Here is a 23026-nt window from a genome sequence, read left to right as displayed (position 1 = left end):
TGATGCCAGACCACAGGCTTATAATGCCTAGTAATTTTAACACTAGTGGCACAAAGTCTTTGGTCAAATGATTGAATATAATATTTGCAGATCAGTGAGGTAGGCACACGGACACGTGATGATTTCAGAACAAAGAACAGGGAGATTTCTCTCCAACTGGTAGGGACAATGAGTTTGTGATAGGGAGATTTTCATTCTCTCCTACTGGTAGGGACAATGAGTTTGTGGTAGGGAGATTTTAATTCTCTCCTACTGGTAGGGACAAAGAGTTTGTGGAGGAGATTTTTATTCTCTCCTACTGGTAGGGACAAAGAGTTTGTGGTAGGGAGATTTTAATTCTCTCCTACTGGTGGGGACAATGAGTTTGTGCTAGGGAGATTTGTATTCTCTCCTAGTGGTAGGGACAATGAGTTTGTGATAGGAAGATTTTAATTCTCTCCTACTGGTAGGGACAATGAGTTTGTGGAGGAGATTTTTATTCTCTCCTAGTGGTAGGGACAATGAGTTTGTGGTAGGGAGATTTGTATTCTCTCCTTCAGGAAGGGACAATGAGTTTGTGGTAGGGAGATTTTTATTCTCTCCTGCTGGTAGGGACAATGAGTTTGTGGAGGAGATTTTTATTCTCTCCTAGTGGTAGGGACAATGAGTTTGTGGTAGGGAGATTTTTATTCTCTCCTTCAGGTAGGGACAATGAGTTTGTGGTGATATTTTTATTCTCTCCTACTGGTAGGGACAATGAGTTTGTGGTGAGATTTTTATTCTCTCCTTCAGGTAGGCACAATGAGTTTGCGGTAGAGAGATTTTTATTCTCTTCTTCTGGTAAGGACAATGAGTTTGTGGTAGGTAGATTTTTATTCTCTCCTACTGGTAGGGACAATGAGTTTGTGGTAGGGAGATTTTTATTCTCTCCTTCAGGTAGGGACAATGAATTTGTGGTGATATTTTTATTCTCTTCTTATGGTAAGGACAATGAGTTTGTGGTTGGTAGATTTTTATTCTCTCCTACTGGTAGGGACAATGAGTTTAGGATAGGGAGTTTTATGCAAAAATTAGCAAAACATACACATCGTAAGTAGAAAAACTCTTAATACTTGTAACGTTACCAACCAGACGTGGGTTACTTGCATGATCAGCAAGAAGGTGACAGCTTGTAAATTTAGAGTAAGTGACATGCTGTTAGTGCACACAGATCAGGTAAAATGGGCCTCCAATAATGGAGTTTTGCAGTTTTCAGTTCCATTTTACTTTTTGTTGTTGTTGTTGTTGTTGTTGAGATTTACTGATTTCAATCTTGCTTTTAGATACAACGGAATAGGTTGGTGTAGCACATACCAGTGTAAAGCTATAGCTATTATATCTTCCTGAAAAGAAATTGTTAAGTTTAAATATTGAAAAGAATATATTACCCAACCTACATTATTATCATATTGTCATTTGATATGTTAATTGTTATGTGTAATAAAAATTCTGTGGAACAGCTGTTTCTATCTGCCACGACGTGGGTGGTTACGCAGGTTTGTTTTCTATTGATTGAATAGTATGACTTTTGTCTTTTGAAAATAGAATAATTTGAATAACTCTTCATTTGACATTACTTCACCATCAAAACAATTATACACGCTAAGAAGACATATCATTTCCCATTACAGCCGATATTATCTGTTAATCCTCCTACTTCACTACCATTGTTAAGTTTCATTACGTTGGTTTTCCTCTGAATCAACTCTCTGGTAGGACGTTAGAAAACAATTCATATGTTCACACTAAGCCCCCTCGCCTCTACTTTGACCTACACATCGTGGTGTCAGAGGTTGACACATTTCTGAACTGTTCCTCAATGCATGGTACAGTGTTCCGACAGGAACGTCATGACATACAACGGTGTGACAGGATCCTTCTCTACATTTACGTATGTTACGTACCGATCAGTGTCTACATTTAACACTGAAGGTAATGTTCTACATTATTATTCTACAATAAGACCAAAAGATTATTCTCTTCATTAAATAACAACGATCAATATCTACATTAAACACCAATATTGACTGTCATCTTATATTATTAATGAGACACACAAGATTAATTTCTGGTGGTCCAATATTAATGGAAGAAAGCACAAATTAGTCCGAGGAGCTATCATATATACATACAAACAGGTATATATATCTACCACACAGAAGTCTTTTTGAGCCACAAAATATTCGTGCTTTACTTAATCCAGCAAATAAATAAGTTTTTAATTTGAAATGGTGTTACACATAACTGTGTATACATATTACAGAAGGCCGAGATCATTTCTACATTGCTGAGAAGGTCACTGTGAGTTGACTCCAGTAGGTGGCTGGGATCGGTGTTGTAGAACTGTTACTCTACATGTGTTGCCGACTGTCTTATGTACAGGTGTACATGTATACGTGGGTGTATATAAAAACTCCATGGATCAACAACTTCATTGAAGTATAGATTTTCTATTTTTGGTCTGAATTATTAAGTTTCTTCTCAAATGTCATGATCAGAAATGCAAAATATTACCAAAATACTTTAACTTACCATAAATTTATCCCAAAATAGATTTAAATATGGAAACATTTCAAACATTCTACTTAATAGATTAAAATATGGAAAAGAAATTTAAGTTCCACTGAAGATATCTAACTATGGACAAGTTCCAAGGTTTCACTATATTACTCACAAACAAACAATGGGGAAAACTGTCATGTCTTAGATGCGACATGTTTTGTACCTGTTGTGTCTTTTGTTAATGCAGTAATACACAAGAGGCCCAAATGGCCTGTATTGATCACCTAGATATTTTAGACATCATTGCAAAATAACCTCATTAAAATCTATATGCATAGCAATGGTGCATATAGTTACAGGGTGGGAATCTCAACTGTGTTCATGAAATGACCCAATGACTAAATCCCTAGGGGTGTGGCGATCTGACTCAAGGGTCAATTCTAATATCATGATTGATTAGTCTCTTCATGCCCATGTTTTTGGGGTGGGCATTTCAACCATTTCAAAGTTATGACACTGGGACTAAATCTTCTGAGACGGGGTCAGACCTGAGGACCATCTTTGCGTCAAATGTGTTGTTGTTTCTTTATTCTCAACAATTGTACCTCAACAATATGTGCAGGTGCTTATTGGTTGGGGATCTTAACCATTTCTAAGTTATAACCTCTGTATTGCCCATTCCCTCAGCTGTTTGGGTAAACTCTTCAATTTATAAAATGTGAATCCCTGTCACCTGAAGATGTTTCCAACCAATTATGGCTGGTATCCATATGAGGAGAAGTTGCTTGAAAGCAATAGGACCAAATTAACACTTCTGTCCTGCACCTCAGCCTTTTGGGGGGGGGGGGGGGGGTTAAAACTAAAAACTAAAGGATGGACCTTTATATACCTCATGTAATGCGGACAACTAAAGGGTGGAGCTTTACATACCTCATGTAATGCGGACAACTAAAGGGTGGAGCTTTATATACCTCATGTAATGAGGACAACTAAAGGGTGGAGCTTTATCTACCTCATATAATGAGGACAACTAAAGGGTGGAGCTTTATCTACCTCATGTAATGAGTACAACTAAAGGGTGGAGCTTTATCTACCTCATATAATGAGGACAACTAAAGGGTGGAGCTTTATCTACCTCATGTAATGAGGACAACTAAAGGGTGGAGCTTTACATACCTCATGTAATTCGGACAACTAAAGGGTGGATCTTTATATACCTCATGTAATGAGGACAACTAAAGGGAAGAGCTTTACATACATCATGTAATGAGGACAACTAAAGGGTGGAGCTTTACATACCTCATGTAATTCGGACAACTAAAGGGTGGATCTTTATATACCTCATGTAATGAGGACAACTAAAGGGAAGAGCTTTACATACATCATGTAATGAGGACAACTAAAGGGTGGAGCTTTACATACCTCATGTAATGAGTACAACTAAAGGGTAGAGCTTTATATACCTCATGTAATGAGTACAACTAAAGGGAAGAGCTTTACATACCTCATGTAATGAGTACAACTAAAGGGTGGAGCTTTATATACCTCATGTAATGAGGACAACTAAAGGGTAGAGCTTTACATACCTCATGTTATGAGTACAACTAAAGGGTGGAGCTTTACATACCTCATGTAATGAGTACAACTAAAGGGTGGAGCTTTACATACCTCATGTAATGAGGACAACTAAAGGGTAGAGCTTTACATACCTCATGTAATGAGGACAACTAAAGGGCTTGGTCCCTCTTAGGGGAAATCTGCCAACGCCTAGGTGTTGAAAACACCACCAATCAGAGAATGTGTTATACTCAACACCTGATCTGACAACAATCATGGTTGATTGGCTATACTAAATTAATTTCCTCTTCACAAATGATTTTACTTGATGATGCCCTTTGTAAAGCCGGTGAGAGCTATTTTTACCACAGAGAAATGGCGGCCGTACATCCATTACTTACACACCAGTATATATAACGGCAGGTTTATGTGCCAGGTTTAGCCGAAACAATTAGGATTGATCCAGTCACGCAAAAGTAGGGTTTGGTTCAAACAACTGTACACTGCCTCATAGTCTAACAGAGATGGGGATCAATAGAACCCTACATACGCAGTAGCGATTTTTACTGACAGAATTCAGCTTTGGAGTCCTTGCCCACACAATTACAGGGGCAGGGTGGATGATTGTTGTAAATGGATGCTTTAATGATTAAACCTAAAGTTTCAGACACAGATATTTCTGAAATTTTTTAATTACTTCAACACATTATTTGAAACAACTATTTTTAAAGGACATTTTATTCTAGACACTGAAATAATTATGTTTGCCCCTATAGACATCCTGACATTATGTTTGTCCCTATAGACACCCTGACATTATGTTTGTCCCTATAGACACCCTGACATTATGTGGTCCCTATTGACACTCTGACCTAATTATGTTTTTTCACTATATACACCTAGACATAATGACATCAGACCAAACACATCCTGATATAATAATGTTAGACCCAAAACACCTGAACAATAATCTAGACACCTTAATGTTTGATTGTATAATAGTTTGCGTGTCATTGTATAATTATTTCTGCAATGAACGGAAGCTAAAAATATAAACAGTACTTACCCAGATTTGTAGTTTTACTCTTTTGTCCTGCCGAAACACTGTTTTTACTTTGAAATCTATGCCCACTGTACTAACAAACGCAGATGTGAAAGAGTCATCAGCATATCTAAACAAGAATGACGTTTTACCCACACTACTGTTTCCAATAATGAGTAGTTTGAACATATAGTCAAAGTTCTGGTCTGCAGCATCCTTCTGCCATTTTGAATCGTTTGCCGAAGCCATCTGCAATGAAAGCAAAACCAAATATTAAATGAATATACACGTAACAATACCCTGTATATAAATATACATTAAAATATATGCTGTTAAACTTTGGAAATAATTCATTTCGCCTGAAGAGACATAAGACATTGTTGACCACTGAACTGTTACTGATACTCCATGCGTCAACTTTCTCAGTATATTCTAATCCCTTATAGTTGAACACACACAGTATCATTGGTCAACGATGCAGTCAGGTGTAAATATAGCTTCAGTTTACGCTACCTGTGGGGTTTATTGTTTTTAATTATAAATCATATCTTGTTTTGTTTTTATTTTGTTCCTATGTAAAGTGTACTGTGTTTCTCTGTGTCTCGACAAAGGACCGGAATGCTTTGAAAATTTGACAACCTTTTATTGTATACGCTTTTGGAATTACATCTTTGCCCCATATATAGTCTTTTCCTGAAACACAAAGATAAGGACAAATATCATCGTTTGAAGCCTTATGATCTTTAGAAAAAGTTGTATGTCAATTTTAACACTAGCTTTCACACCTGTGACTGGAAGTGAATAAGAATCACTTATTTGAACAACCTTGACAGCCTTTCATGTCGGCATGCTTCAGGTCGGATGTCTGATGATTTTAAGTCGTTTATCTCTCAGACTTTGTTGATAGTTCAAGGTCATTTATATTTACAAACTTGATATCATTCATGGATCTTTATAAGAAGCCATTTGAAGATTTTTTTGTGCATTTGATCCACACAAATTTTAATGTGAATCAAGGTAATCAAGGAATTAAGCATGTAACAGTCAAAATATCATGACACCTCTTGATTATTCAGAAGTAGTTATAAGATTTTGACACATTTGACCTCTGTATAAGAAGGACAAAGTATTTGTTTGAACAGAGAATATTCCTCCTTCACCCCAGCATGATACTGGGCATAAAATTATTTCCTATCACCACTTGTCATTTAGGTGAAATCTTTTAAAGAAAATAAATGACGGACAAACAGACATCATGCCAATGACACATGATCTGTGCCAGCTGCAAAATCACTTATAACGAAAGGGACAATCCATATTTATATGTTACAGGCAAAATTGCTTTAATTGACATGATGTGTCAAACATTTTATAACCTTTCTTATAAAGATGAATTTGAAATAAGGCTATTCCTATTACATACAGTAGTAAAGATTTAACAAGAGTACCCCAGGGGCAGAATACTACATGCCCATCCAATGTCACACAGAGATTTTGTTCAACTTTGAACTTACCGTATTTATCCTGCAATAAACCCAGGGGACCAACATAATCTCTGACTGAAAGTAGGGGGATGGGCTTATTAATGGAAAATGAAAAAGCTTTCATTCCACTAATATATTTATAAACACACCATTCCATCTAGTTGCAATACATGTATACATTGCTGAATAAATATGGTAGCCTTTTTATAATACAAATATTGAACAAATTTCATCAGAATCCAGTCAAGTTAATGTGCAGAAACTGTCAACCAATAAAAGCTAGTGTGCTAATTAAATATGCACATATCTTGCTCAAATTGTAGTTGAGTCTTCAGCTTTGTCTACTTAACATGCTTACCAAGTTTTATCAAATTTGAATGATATTTGAGTAATTTATTTGCGGAAATAAAAAATTCATTGTAAATCTCATTAAATATTTTGACAGGCATATAAACGAGTATTACAAGGATAAAACCAAAAAGCCCTGGAGAGTGTACAGGTGATCAGTTTAATCTATGTAGATTAAATCAATTGTGGACATTTACTCAAAATGTGTTGCCGTCATTCAACCGAGTCGTATTGACCTTTTAGGCCTGAGGTGTCACTGATACCTATACAAGGTATATATATACCTCATTTCGATAGGTTCAATGTAGCTAAACCAAGCGAGACACAACATCTGTTGTATATAATTATAAATCAGATAAAAATCAGGTCAATGTCCACTTTTAAATCATCGACTTGCACTATCGTTGTAAAGGGTTCATTCCACTACATATTGATCAATAAACCATAATTATACTGTATATAGTGATAGGCAAAGGGATAATCAATATATCACTTAAGATTCACTTATTTTTGCATCACATTAGGCTAAAACGGGTCCATTTTACTTATAAGGTATGCAGAAAATACAACATGATGGCGAACCTCTACACCAGACAGTTTAAAATTGATCAGCTGTTGTGCGGCCAAAGCAAATGTGTGTACTCAGCAGATTTTTGAGGCTAATTATATTACTAACTAGCAGGAGAAGTTCTAAAGCGATCAGAAAGGTGTCAAGAATCTCATTATATATATTGTATGCAAAAACAGAAAATTGTGTCAAATCTACATAAATAATAATGCTGAATACATCTACGACTTGTATCTTAATTAGTTAGCTGTCATAATAATCCTTCAAGCTATCGGGATAAAGAACATTTATAAAAATGTATCAAACCTTTAAAATATTAAACATAGAATTAAAATGTCACATTTTTCATGATGTTCAAGAAAATAATGATAAGCATTGTGATATTAATTTATCTATGATATCTACACCTGGACATATCTACCAAAAAGATGGAGGCTATTTAACGACCGCTCAAACATACAAATATTGACTTAACGCAGTTTCCTTGTCAATAAGAACAACGTGAATTAATTAATTGAGAAGCAATAAGAGAGAAAGGTGCATCGCCATGGCAAAGTGTGTGAGATAGAAACATTACCGTGGCGTCGCCAGGCTGTGGTAGGAGAGCCATGATGAGGATACAGAGAGAGAGCTGACACAGGTGTTAGAGAGAAGGAAAACCTTACGGGTCCACTACAGCCCGCTTATCACTACCCAAAGTCTCCACAAAACGGGAGCAGCTTCCTTGTAGCACCACCACCAGGAACCACAGACAAGCCTGCGTAGTGAGGTTAAACACACACAACCTTTAGATACTGTACACAGCTACCGGTCTGAAATCAAAGATGGCTTCCTCCACTTCGTCAGGTTCATTGGTCATAATATATGCCTGAAGATAGCATCACGAAAATCAATATTGAAAAATCTAATAATAATGTTCTCCTTGTGCAACCTTTAGCATCCTAACTTTAACCTACACCTCAGTGAACCTGACCGTACACAGACACACATAATTTGTTATAAACAGGGTCAGCTTTTACTGCGATGACCAATATAGAAAATGGAACCAACAGTAAGAGAGAAAGATGACTATTACATACACTGATCCAGAGGATACAAATTAAGGTGTCTTACCTGCTCTGAGGGAATGTGATATATCAACAGTAACACAACTGTTGTCTACTTATGACAGAATCGGTGACAGAAGTCCAGTGTTATGTACAGCTGTGACAGGGATTTGATGTTGAGACCTTCACACTGTTACAGCCTCCACTCACCCACAACCACCACTTTACAAGTGCTGTGACTATAGCCGGATGGTGGGGAAGCAGAAAATCTATAATATTGGCAAAACCACACAGGGATCGTTTCAAAACCCAAACAGTGTTGGACCAGGGGCTAAATAATTCACTAAACATGTACATAAAGGATGAGTATTCACCAGTAACATTACTTTTAGTTCATTATCGGTGTATAGAAAGTGTTGTATGTATTCATACATTAGCTGATCCTACCCCTTGACTGGATGAAAAGCTGTAGTATCCAGGCTAGCAGTTTACCTGAGTGGGTTTTATGTGTGTAATATATTAGGTCTATATCTGCTCCAAATCATACCAATCCAATACGGCTTCTGTTACGAACTTCAGTAGTAAAGTGCCCCTGAGATAATTACAAGATACAAAACATGAAATATTAAAAACAAAAATTAACGTTCTTGAACCAAAATCATTTCACACTTCATGATTTGAAAATCATCCAATTTATTTTTTGAGGCTAACTACTACCAGATTCAAAGGGAAGCCAACTGGATTTATTTTGACCTCTTTTGCATCACATCAAGGATATAGTACAAACAAGTCCTTTATTTTGTATTAACAACGATTGGATATTTATTTTCAGGGTTCATTTTTTTATGTAATGGAATCAGAATGTAAAAGCTTAAATTGATATTTGAATAAAAAAAAGTTAATCTGACCAGGACTTATTCAGTGAATCAAAGGCTTACATATATGTATATACATAGAGACGATGCAATAATCTTTCATATCACTTCATATATCTATTGGTTTCTATGTTCACTTTTTTTTCCAATTAATTTCTTGACATTGTCTTTTATCCAATTTTGAGAAAATGAAGTACATAGAAACCAAGCTTTGTTTGGTAACACACATTTATTCATTAATTTTCAAAACACGGAAAACACTATCAATAGCAAGTCTCGGATCCAGTAAAGCAGGGATGGACAACAGTGTTTATCATCAGCTTGAGTCCCTGACCCAGTACAGCAGGGATGGACAATAGTGTTTATCATCAGCTCAGGTCTCTGATCCAGTACAGCAGGGATAGACATGTACAATAGTGTTTATCATCAGCTCAGGTCTCTGATCCAGTACAGCAGGGATGGACAATAGTGTTTATCATCAGCTCAGGTCTCTGATCCAGTACAGCAGGGATAGACAATAGTGTTTATCATCAGCTCAAGTAGGGATGGACAATAGTGTTTATCATCAGCTCAGATCTCTGATCCAGTACAGCAGGGATGGACACTAGTGTTTATCATCAGCTCAGGTCTCTGATCCAGTACAGCAGGGATAGACAATAGTGTTTATCATCAGCTCAGGTCTCTGATCCAGTACAGCAGGGGTGGACAATAGTGTTTATCATCAGCTCAGGTCTCTGATCCAGTATAGCAGGGATGGACAATAGTATTTATCATCAGCTCAAGTTTCTGACCCAGTATAACAGGGATGGACAATAGTGTTTATCATCACCTCAAGTCCCTGACCCAGTATAGCAGGGATGGACAATAGTGTTTATCATCAGCTCAAGTCTCCGACCCAGTATAGCAGGGATGGCCAATAGTGTTTATCATCATCTCAGGTCTCTGCCCAAGTATAGCAGGGATGGCCAATAGTGTTTATCATCAGCTCAGGTCTCTGACCCAGTATAGAAGGGATGGACTAAAGTGTGTATCATCAGCACAAGTCTCCGACCCAGTATAGCAGGGATGGCCAATAGTGATCAGCACAAGTCTCTGACCCTGTATAGCAGGGATAGACAATAGTGTTTATCATCAGCTCAGGTCTCTGACCCAGTATAGCAGGGATGGACAATAGTGTTTATCATCAGCTCAGATCTCTGATCCAGTACAGCAGGGATGGACACTAGTGTTTATCATCAGCTCAGGTCTCTGATCCAGTACAGCAGGGATGGACAATAGTGTTTATCATCAGCTCAGATCTCTGATCCAGTACAGCAGGGGTGGACAATAGTGTTTATCATCAGCTCAGGTCTCCGACCCAGTATAGCAGGGAAGGTCAATAGTGATCAGCACAAGTCTCTGACCCTGTATAGCAGGGATAGACAATAGTGTTTATCATCAGCTCAGGTCTCTGACCCAGTACAGCAGGGACGGACAAAAGTGTTTATCATCACCTCAAGTCTCTGACCCAGTAAAGCAGGGATGGACAATAGTGTTTATCATTAGCTCAAGTCTCGGATCCAGTAAAACAGGGATGGACAACAGTTTTTTTCATCACCTCAAGTCTCTGACCCAGTACAGCAGGGATGGACAATAGTGTTTATCATCAGCTTGAGTCCCTGACCCAGTATAGCAGGGATGGACAATAGAGTTTATCATCAGCTCAGGTCTCTGATCCAGTACAGCAGGGATAGACAATAGTGTTTATCATCAGCTCAAGTTTCTGACCCAGTATAACAGGGATGTACAATAGTGTTTATCATCACCTCAAGTCCCTGACACAGTATAGCAGGGATGGACAATAGTGTTTATCATCAGCTCAGATCTCTGATCCAGTACAGCAGGGGTGGACAATAGTGTTTATCATCAGCTCAGGTCTCCGACCCAGTATAGCAGGGATGGCCAATAGTGTTTATCATCATCTCAGGTCTCTGCCCAAGTATAGCAGGGATGGCCAATAGTGTTTATCATCATCTCAGGTCTCTGCCCAAGTATAGCAGGGATGGCCAATAGTGTTTATCATCAGCTCAGGTCTCTGACCCAGTATAGAAGGGATGGACTAAAGTGTGTATCATCAGCTCAAGTCTCCGACCCAGTATAGCAGGGATGGCCAATAGTGATCAGCACAAGTCTCTGACCCTGTATAGCAGGGATAGACAATAGTGTTTATCATCAGCTCAAGTTTCTGACCCAGTATAGCAGGGATAGACAATAGTGTTTATCATCAGCTCAAGTCTCTGATCCTGTATACCAGGAATGACAATAGCATTTAGTGTTTTAAATAAATCAATTTTCTGACCCAGAAATTTACAGACATTTTCACACATAGTGTGTCCATTGCACCTGTTGACACTAGGTTATTATATTTAATGGTCATCACAGATGGTTGGTAAATTATCAATATCTCCTCTTACAGGTCATATTAGGTGTCAAGACTGGTTAGCTTAACAAACCAGAAACACAAAGGGTTTTAAATGGCAAAAGTTGTTTTTAGAAATGTTAACCTCAGTTTTAAATCATTATCATTCCCAAATAAGCTTGCCTCTTGGACACTAGTTCACACTGCTGAGGTTTTGGTTCACTGACATTTCCACTTACATGCATGTATTTGAGCTGTGGGACTCCAGTATCAGAGTTATTGTTTCATACTATTTAGGTAGATAGTCCCAGCTTTCTGTCTTGTATCTCTGACTTTTAAAGCAAAGTTTGTGCAGCCTATTTTTTCTCACATACTGTCTACAGTAGTAAAGTGATAGGACCATCTACCTTTATGTCAGTTCAGTGTATTTGAAAGAATTCCAATTTTTACCTGTTTTTTTTAGTTTAAATTAGGTTTTGTATATAGCACACTTTTAACTGACAGTAATGTCAAGACAAAAGCTTGTTTTACTGTAAAAATCATTAATAAACTTTTCTACCACAATACGCTGTGTTATTCCACTCTCAGATCATTGTATAAACACGCAGACTGTTAGATAAATATGAGTTACATACCACACGTGGTATATGACCTACACAAGTTTTGATTGGTCAAGAAGATGAACTTTGACCGGGAAGACTTTTTTCACGCACTTTTTGCCACAATCTGTTTTGTTTACGTCGTCTGCTGTCAACATTCGACAAATGTTGGTGACTCTGTGAGGTTATGTGGAAAAGGGAGTTATTAAGGCAATATTAAAACAAGATGATACTTAAAGATTTGATAGCTAGTTTTAGGCAAAATTGCTACAGACGCTCAATATCGTTTCGACGTCACACTGTCGCGTGTCCAGGTCATGAAACCAAAACAAGATCTGTCACAGTGTCGGAAAATATTTGTTCTCCCAACGTCCCATTATCGCTATTTGGACGGTCTGACTATGGCTGAACTGTCACTATCAATGTCAACCATAGAACCGTCACGAAGAAACGTAGGCCTATGGTTTTGGACATTGACACTTGGCGGGAGGCAGACTTCGTACGATATGCTTACGCGCATATAGTCCGTGGTTGATTTATATAAATTAATGCAATACCGCTACTCCCAATATTTAAAGTTGTTAATCTATTATATTTTTTCATGAAGTCGTTGCCGAAACATTAATTTTGAAAATTATTAGATTTGTAAAAAAAAAAGCCATTTTTGAATATTAATGAGTGACTTTTTACATATGGGTCATATCACTACGCCAGCCTTGTCAACAAACACACATGTGTGTATGTTATTCCAACTGATCATGAGATTGTGGTAGAAACAGATCACACGACTCATGGTTGTGGAGTATGGTATTTATTTCACTCTTGTTAGTTAATTTTCAAAAGTTACAGAAAGACACTCCCTAAAGCTTATGTCTTTTGTAACTTTTGAAAATTAACTTACTCGAGTGAAATAAATACCATATTCAACAACCACTCGTTGTGTAACCTCTATAACTCCTATCTTTTCTTAGAACCCAAGCACTTTTCAAGGGAACAATTTGTTCAAGGATTTGTTCAGAATTAGCTTTTAAATAATAAAAGTCTTTCATCACTTTTAAAGGCTTGAACGTTGTTAAAACAAAATTTGAACGTGCAATGAATTTTCTACGAAGACCCACAAACCAAATCAATGACCGTTAGAAGAAAGTAGGCCCATATGCTGAAATCATGACCACAAATAGGTATGACAGACTCTTACCCATTTCTCACCTGACCTCGATCAATGTCAGACACAGCTGTCAACTAAATACCACATACCTACATTGTGTGTAGCTTTGTCAATGTCACAAAATATATGATACACTATTTCTAGCAGTGTAATAGTAGCAATTAACTAGTTCTAGCTGTGTAATATTAACAAACACTAGTTCTAGCTGTGATATATTAACAAACACTATTTCTAGCTGTGTAATATTAACAAACACTGTGTCTAGCTGTGTAATATTAACAAACACTATGTCTAGCAGTGCAATATTATATATTAGCAATTAACTATTTCTAGCTGTGTAATATTATATAAATATGACATTCATTAGCAGGTGACGGTGATTATTGTCAACCTGAGAAAACCATTGTCACCCGAGGCGAAGCCGAGGGGGAACATGGGTTTTTGAGGGTTGACAATATTCACTGTCACCTGCTAATGAATGTCATATCTATTTTGTTACACATAAAGTCTTTTTAGCTCAGAAACGGCAGCAAACCTCGATAATGACATCTTGTTTGTTGATAGTCTGCTGTTTACAATCGCTATCGCACCGGCGCTTGATAAAATTGGCTGTTGCCGTCAAACGTTCTTGTGACCATCACGGTGGGGAAACGAAGCGGTGAACGCATATTTTTCGCGCATGTGATATTTTTCACTGTCTCAAGGCAATATCACCTGCGCCCCTTAAACCAATGTTTTTTTGGAGGGTGACAGAGATTTTTGTTTAATTTTCTCCCAACCAATCAAATAGCTAGAAATTCACTTGAGGTGTAACAAAAACAAATACTATTTCTAGCTGTTTAATATTAACAAACAATGTGTCTAGCTGTGTAATATTAACAAACACTATGTCTAGCTGTGTAATATTAACAAACACTGTGTCTAGCTATGTATGATTAACAAACACTATGTCTAGCTGTGTAATATTAAAATTCACTATTTCAAGCTGTGTAATATTAATAATATAATATTTCTAGCTGTGTAATATTAGAAATTTATTATTTCTAGACTAAAACAACTGACTTTTAACTGAATTCCTAACAGCTCTTTTATCCAGTTCACTTTAGAGAAATCACAGGTAATTTATGTTATTGCACAGGAAGCCATTGGTACAAACAAAGAAATTAGAACAAAGTTCAACCGAAAAAAAGAAATTCAGCAATTAATCAATCTTAGAATTTCGACATAATACAGGCAAAAGGTCTATGGTATACAGAATTTGTATCGATCTACAGAAATTTTAATAAACCTGACCTCGACCAATATTTTTTTTCTTGTATGTACTTAAGGGTGAAATTAAGTAATATGTGTAATGATAATGGGAAAAAAATGAATTTACATTTTTTCTCTCACTACTATACTTATTATTAAATCCTATATATATATACCATGAAGAAATATTGTGTATGATTAACTTGGCCAATAACTTAATTGGCCAAGTTAATCATACACACTATAGGATATACAAATGTACCTGGATAACTGGTACAGGATGCCCATAGACCTTGAGTGCTTTTCGTAATGAATGTCTATGGGATACTGCTAAGTTCAAACTTTGAGGAATATATAGTCATGGTATATATAACTACTCACAAGGAAGTAATCAATACATTACACAGTATATTGCAGCAGTTAGACTGGTATACATTTGTATGCATATATATATGTTGTTTACCAAAAAGATCTATGTTATATATGCAAATATGAAAACAAATATTATAATAATTAAACAAATCTTATATGTCCTTATTATTTATGAATCAATTAGTTAAACTCTATCTCTTTATTGGTTTTAGCTTCTGTATACCTATATATGGTATATGATATTCAAAAAGTTGTTCATGAAAGCATCAGAAAATGTCATTTTTTGAAAAGGCTCATAATGTTGATCAATCTAATTAATTAAAACAAAGGAAAAAGGACAACAAAAGTTAGCTACTACATGCAGAAAGGACTAGCTAACATGATAAACAGGTTAAAACGCAAGAGATTTCATGACAAGAAATGTTGAGTCCTGATTGCCAAATAAGGCAGTGAAAATCTATAATTGGTGTTAGCCAACATCATGCTGCAACATGATTGATCTGAGGATGTGGATACGAGTAAAGTAGGCCCCTATCCCATAAACTATTGATCTAAATCACATAGGAGCTTGGCAGAGATCTACAGGGGTAAGACACCACTACCATTACAAACACGCACACACAGGACCAAGTAGCAAGGCAGTACATCCAGTCTGAACAAACATTCCATAGGGAAAATCAATATGGTTCTGGCAATTTCCTCCGCTCAACAACAGTGTTACATACTTTCAACAATTACCACATATCTATGTATCAAAGGAATCACTAAACAACAAGCACATGTGAGCTTTAATTAAATAATTGATTACGGTCAATATTGTACTATGAAATAGTGATGAGCTGCTACTAGACATGACCTTTGAACTTTAACAAAGGCTTGCTTGCAAAGGTCAGACTGTTGAATATCATGGCCCCTGTATTAGTCTACGGGGCCCCACATTAGCCTGCAAGGAGCCCACATTAGTCTGCTCATTTCAGTATCTTGAATACTGGGAAACTCATCATCACCAATCTCTTTCAGTACCTGTTATGGTCTTTAAAAAGTAATTACTCATAAAAATCAATAAGAAAGATGAACACTAGCAATGGACCTGACCCTATGAAAATAAGAGGCTTTAAGTGATGATGGCAAAATCTTTTCATCAAAGAAATATTGAAATATATTCCCAGGGGTGGGGCCAGACCCAATCTAAGGCTCATTCTGGTAGGATATCTGAGGCCAAATCTTCATGCTCAGCATACAATTATGTAATGAAAAGGGTGGGGATCACAAACTTTTCAATGTTGTGACCCTGGGACTCAGTCCAGAAGGCAAGGCATAATTGTGTTCATCTCATCATGTCCAGCAGCTGTATATATATGTTGATGAGTCGGAGACCTCAAACTTTTCCATGTTATAATCTAGGGTCACCAAGTCTCAAGGGGTGGGGCCTGACCCTGGATCTAATTGTGGTAGCATACCGTATGTGTATTTCTCTATTCATACTCACCAATTGTAATTATGGTTTTTGGCCCCACTCATAAGCTCAATGGAGATAAACTCCTTCATTAATATCTACAATTTTGAATCCCTATATGCCCAAGAATATTCCAACCAAATATATATATATCTACCTCCTTGTTCCATAGAAGTTGCATTTGGTAGAGCAAGTCCCCGGGGTCATAACCCTTTCATTTATGCAGCTGTAAATCCCCATTCCCTCAGAATGCTTCCAATCATATGCATAAATGTAGCTGATACATACCAAGTTCCAGAGGAAAAGTCATTTAAAATAATATGGCCAAATTACTTCTTTTTGCACTCATTCCTATTTATACAACAATTCTGAATATTCACCACCCAGAGGAGACACTCCCAGACAAATTTAGTGGAATATCATAAAGCAATTCAGAAAAAAAGCTCTTTAAAGAAATTGTTGACAACAGACAGAAACACCCAAGGACACAACAGTATGGTTATGGCAAAAGCTCACCTTGGTCCTGCAAACCTTGTGAGCAAATAAAATGTCACCAAATTTAAGATAATATCACTCAAGAGATTTTGCTGATGATGAGGATTCATTCATTTTATTGTTTTTTGAGTTTTTTTCTATTGGGCTTGTTCCAAGATGACCATAAAATATTTAGGAATTTTAAAGGCAACCCTTCAACTTAACATCTTTTTTTTACGCCTGTGTGTTTACGAACAATATCTATAACCCTTCTGTCTAACCTTGACATTAGGCTGAGGAATAAGTGAAAAATTGATAATGAACTCCTTATTCAACTTTGGGCATTATGAGTCATTTCGAACTCATAAAAAGTAGAAATTTCAACTTGAATTTATTTACCAATTTCCGTTATAAATATCCTTTTTGTTTATTGGGACTTTCTTTCCTGGTACAGATTTTTTTTCACTGCGCATGTGTACTACTATCGTGGAAACGAAATGTCTGTCACTCACCAAGCAGAAATAGCCATAATATGGTGTTATTGGACAGTTAGCAAGCAAAAATGAAATCCTCCGCATTCAACAAACAAGAATTTCTCCCCATGAATGAACACCGGTATGACAATGTTTAAGCATGTAAAATATTTATTTGGTTTGTGCATGCAGAGGCTTTCAAGAATTGAAGAGTTTTTTTATTTTACTTCAAAATGGCCAATTTTCCGTGTAAATAGCGTACAATAGATGATATTCACCCATTTACTGTGAAAAATGTGGGTTTATAACTCTTTTTGTTATGTCATATATCTCAAATACCTGTTGTCAGATGATTTTGAAATTTCATAGTTGCGTACTTCATTATGCCAGATTACGAATATAACAACTAATTCTAAACCACCAATGAGGCCAGAAATGACCTTTAACACCCATAGTCGTTTGCTAAGAATGAGTTATTAAAGTTCCTATGCAGTAATATAAGTTGATATATAGCAATGCCTTAATAACTGCTGACATATCGACTTATATAGGTCATAAAGACGGATACAACCTGCATGTATTCTGAAGTCCCTCACAGCTCATAAATAACCCTTAGTAAGAATCAATTATATCTAGGGCAAATACACATTGGAGAAAAACTACTGAAACAGCACTCCTTGCTATCAGCATTATTTGATGAAATTCCATGTGCAGGCATTACTAATATGCAGATCTTAACTGAGTTGTAAAGATATTTGCTAAAGTGACTTCCATAAATTATGGTTTGGATGAGGTTACATTTTGGCTAAATAACACAAGTAATTGCAAGCAACTAAGAGTCATGCACCTATGTACAAAACTTCAGTATGAAATATATCATAAGAATCTTTTCCCTATTGGCAGCCTTCCTTTGAGAAAAAATCCATTTAGCCTTTCTTGAGAATTAGCAATAACAAGAATAGCTTAAGATTAAGGATCATAGAGGAAAGGCATTTTCAACAGCCCACTATCTGAGTATAGTTGGTTGAACAAAGGGCAATAACTCTGTTTATCATGGGGCACATGACAAATTCTACTTACATTATAAAGCTCTGCCTTCTAACTATATACATGTATTCACACACAAAATAAGGTGATGTATGTTAAAGAATACCAGGAACATGCCTCAGACAAAGTTTAATTATGCATGGTGAACAAAGGGCAATAACTCTGTATATTTTGAAACATGAGACCAGATTACAGTATATTACACACGAGCTGCCATCCAAGCGGTCACTCAAATACAAAATATTTGCAACTGTAGTTTTCAGAGCTAATGAAATTTGCACCATACTATTGTGACAGTTAGCAAAGGGCCGTAGTCCTGTACAATTATTAGTGGGCCACAAGACTTGATTTCAGTATGCAACATTATACCATATAAAAGTTACTGGAATACAGAGTTTAAAGGGGCTGGTCGGGGGAAAAAATACAAAATAAATGGGTCTAAATGCGTTCTCTGGCCTCCCAAAAGTTATACCATGGCAATATGATGGTCGAGTTCTGCTTGCAATGTCCAGTTTTGACCACTGAAATCTCAGGGAAGCCCCCCGTAAATTTAGCGCAGATCTATTTATATATGTCACGTGGTTGTTTCGAAAGTGAGGCAGTGAAGAAAACAACAATATATAGCACGCCGTCATGTGCCATGTCGTACTCAACTAGCGGACAAGACAGCGATACTATACGTAAATAATTGTTTTCAAAGGTCATATATGATGCAAGTGTAGTATTCCTACCTATATGTTGTTGTTATATATAACCTCGTGCCTGTCATGACTTTTGCATGCATCTTTTTCTTTCGCTGCGATGTTTACATTTGGCCTTGTTGATGGCGCGCGTGCGGTAAAATTACATCACTGATCTGGGTCAATTGAGAGTTTTAGACTGTCAGGTGTCGAATTAGGATTTCTTTGATATGATTATAATGTTTACTCTTAGGGAGCGAATTTCGGCAAAACTTGTGTCGGTATATTTCATAAGAAGGTATTTTAAACATGTGTATGCCATTTTAGCCAATATGACACTTTTTCTCTGACCAGCCCCTTTAAGTGACTGTATTTCACAGAGTTGATGAAATATGCACCAGACAATGTGACAAACAGCGAAGGATGCAGGCCATAGCTGTGTATAGTTGGGCACGAAACCTGCATAAAAATGTAAATGAAACCTGATTTCATTATGCCTCCCTCTGCAATTCCAAGAGGTACTTGCATAAAAATGTAAACGAAACCTGATTTCATTATACCTCCCTCTGCCATTCCAAGAAGTACTTGCATAAAAATGTAAATAATAGAGAAGGTGCGAATGACTGATTTATTATCAAACCTATAGTCTCAAGTGGTAAGTGACAAAATGGAGGACCAATAACTTATATTGTTCATTATATAAGTGATCATTTGAATCAATACTATAATCTCTCACAGAAACATTTTAAATGCCTCATTTTTAGGGAAAGGTGCAGGTTTTAAGAATGCTAAATCATCACTATCTATAGAACAGTTGTACCAGTAGATTCGATGTTGCATATTTATGTCCCCTGAAAACAAACTATTTTCCCTAATGTTATGTCCCCTGAAAACAAACTATTTTCCCTGATGTTATGTCCCCTGAAAACAAACTAGACTCATGCAAATAAATTGCATTTAGAAATATCAATTATGTAATGAAGAGTCTTTATGTTCCCTTTTTACTAGTTTAAAAATTGTTCTGAATAAAATAAAAGCAATATTCAAATTATTAACATTTTATTTTCTGACTTTTTTTATATTTTTTTATACAATACAGTATAAATAAAACAAAAATCTAGAGTAAACAATATTACAAAGCAACTTGATTGTTTCCTTTCATTACTTAACTTATGATTGGACTCTAACTTGGTTTAACCATATCAAGCTTTAGTAACGTGTGTTAAATATTCTAAATTAAGATTGGAGATAGATACCTAAATTTTATGTTGTGGTAGAAATTCACTGAAAATACATGAAAAGAGATCGATAATGCTTACAGTGAAAATGACACTGGACAACATTCCATGGATATTGTGAGTTATAAGGTAAGCATTATTGGTCAAACATCCATGCTTAGTTTCACAATGCTGTAACATAAGTACTTCTGAAAGCTGTATTGGATAATTGTTTGTTTATCTGTGCTTAACAACCTTTCAACAGCTATATATGGATCCAGTTTTGGTGGTGGGGGAAAACCGGAGTACCCAGAGAAAAACCACCAACCTGCGGCCAGTACCTGGTGACAGCCCCACGTAGGCCATGAACCCACCACCCAGTGGTCTACGTCTAGTGATCGTTCACAGTTAGACACCTTAACCACTTGGCCCCCATGGCCCCTTGTATTGGATGTCATGGCTAGAGATAGTTTTGTTTTTAAAATGTGAATGAGACACAATTGCTCAAATAAAGGCATAAGATTAATTCTACTTTCGGTCTCATGATCACCATACCTTTGACTTGCATGCTAACACAAACACAGTAGCATATAGGCATATCAAATTATTATGATTAAATCTGTAGCGTGAAAAGTTCTTAAAAGCAACATATGTTCATTCTCTAGATTTCGTCACCCCAGATATCAAAATAATGTCTGATTTGGTCCGCCATTTGCAATATATTGAGAAAGGGGTACAATGTTTCAATACTTGGTCGTTTCAGTAGCGAGATATTTTGGTACGTTTTGTACTTGTTGAAGATGTTCTGGTACTTAACAATTTTTTTTTTAATATTTCGCAAGATTTTCAGCACTTGGACTAAAGTTTAAACTTTGAAGTTTTAATTGTCTAAGATTCATGGAGAAATATAAAACTATGGCGAGTGGCTAACAGTGTCTAAAAAAAACAGTACACTGTTCTGGCTTACAACAAAAACATTGTTCTCATCCACATAGCAAGCAGCTTAGTTTTGAAAGTAAAGTTCTTTAATTAGACCTCACTTTACATGGACTTATCTCGCAAATGGCAGTTTTGACATTTGGAGAATGTTACTGACGTCAATAAGCTCCTTGAACTACAGAGCGTATTTCACAAACAATGCTTCTTAAAGGCCTGTCAATACAAAAATCCAAAAACAGCCTCCACAAGCTACCTTAAATACTGCTATTCCACAATTAGTCCGTCTTATGGTTTATCAATAGATCTTCGTCTAAGTACTGATTTTAATGTTTCACAAAATTTCCTTGCTCTCACCTCCTGACTTTCTGACATACATGTAAGCCCCCTGCCTGTTACTTTAAGGTCACTGCTCTAGAATCAGATAATGTCAACATTGATTCCTTTCACAGATTTTATTTGTTTTAATTTCCTTAAATTGCAAGCTTTTTGCCTTATCTGTGGATAACAGACTTTATTTGAATATGCTGTCTCTCAGTCTGTCTCAAGAATCCAGCCCCCTACCTCCATCCTGCAACCATCTCTTGTACCTCTTATACCAGGAAAACTAAAATCTTTTGTTCACATATATATATGCAACGGCATCATTTAATCCTCTCAAACAAGGCAAAGTATTGCGACCCCAGCACCTTCTGATCCCAATATCTCAGAGAAACAGTGTAACCCTTTCACCACTGTAGACAATAAAGGACTCATCAAGATCAATGCATGGTAGAGTCTACTAAAGTTACATAGGGGTGAAAGGTTAAGCACACCTGCCCAAAGAGCAAGTGAGTTAATGTTGTGGCAGGACATTCATGATCTGTCCTCTATCATTCAAGTTTTCATTTGAAGATTACTTGTCCAGAATGCCTGAATGGAATTTGAGCAAATTTGATGTAGAACGTTACTTGGGCTCAAGGATTCTGAGAGATTTACATTATGTATGCATAGGTATCAAAAAATATCAAAGGCCATTACTCAGAAAGACTCCCATCTGATAGATAAGGTTTTCCTGATCACAATTACCTCCCAAACAAGAACCCTTTACTGAAGCCCTCTTTTGTTCACATATATATATGCAACGGCTTCATTTAATCCTCTCAAACAAGGCAAAGTTTTGTGACCCCACCTTCTGAGAGATTTACATTATGTATGCAGAGGTATCAAAAAATATCAAAGGCCATTACTCATAAAGACTCCCGTCCGATAGCTAAGGTTTTCCTGATCACAATTACCTCCCAAACAACACCCTTTCACTGAAGCCCCAGAAACAAGAAACAAGCAATCTTACATGGATGTTACCCTAGCTCATAACAACCACTAAGTAAAGGTCACACAAGTAATCCTGAATCAAGTTTGTCAAAAATTCTCCTGTTTGAGTCGAAAAGACAATCAATTTTAATGTTTCAGATATATGGCCTCTTATTTCAAAATGCCTCCAGCTTGTCTTCATTGTCCTTTATTACCATATAC

At 36.5% G+C, this 23026-nt stretch overlaps 1 protein-coding gene across 7 annotated transcripts in view; it reads right to left on the bottom strand.

Annotated features, from left to right (window-relative positions):
• The window catches only part of LOC110461523 (ras-related protein Rab-3-like), an 80723-nt gene that overhangs the window by 31701 nt on the left and 25996 nt on the right, over window positions 1-23026 (bottom strand). For 2 of the 7 annotated variants that reach the window (XR_002464145.1, XM_021515011.1), the window contains exons 1-2: window positions 8097-8283; window positions 5144-5368 (exon numbers count right to left, since the gene is read on the bottom strand). Coding sequence is in view for 6 of the 7 variants with exons in the window: in XM_021515011.1 (XP_021370686.1) it covers window positions 5144-5368; window positions 8097-8129 (258 nt within the window). In the remaining variant the exon portion in view is untranslated. The other 5 variants (XM_021515014.1, XM_021515013.1, XM_021515015.1 and 2 more) reach the window with 4 other exon arrangements.

The sequence above is a fragment of the Mizuhopecten yessoensis genome, unplaced genomic scaffold (genome assembly GCF_002113885.1).
Source record: "Mizuhopecten yessoensis strain PY_sf001 unplaced genomic scaffold, ASM211388v2 scaffold10635, whole genome shotgun sequence".
Classification (NCBI taxonomy): Eukaryota; Metazoa; Mollusca; class Bivalvia; order Pectinida; family Pectinidae; genus Mizuhopecten; species Mizuhopecten yessoensis.
This window is presented reverse-complemented; position numbering and strand designations above follow the sequence as displayed.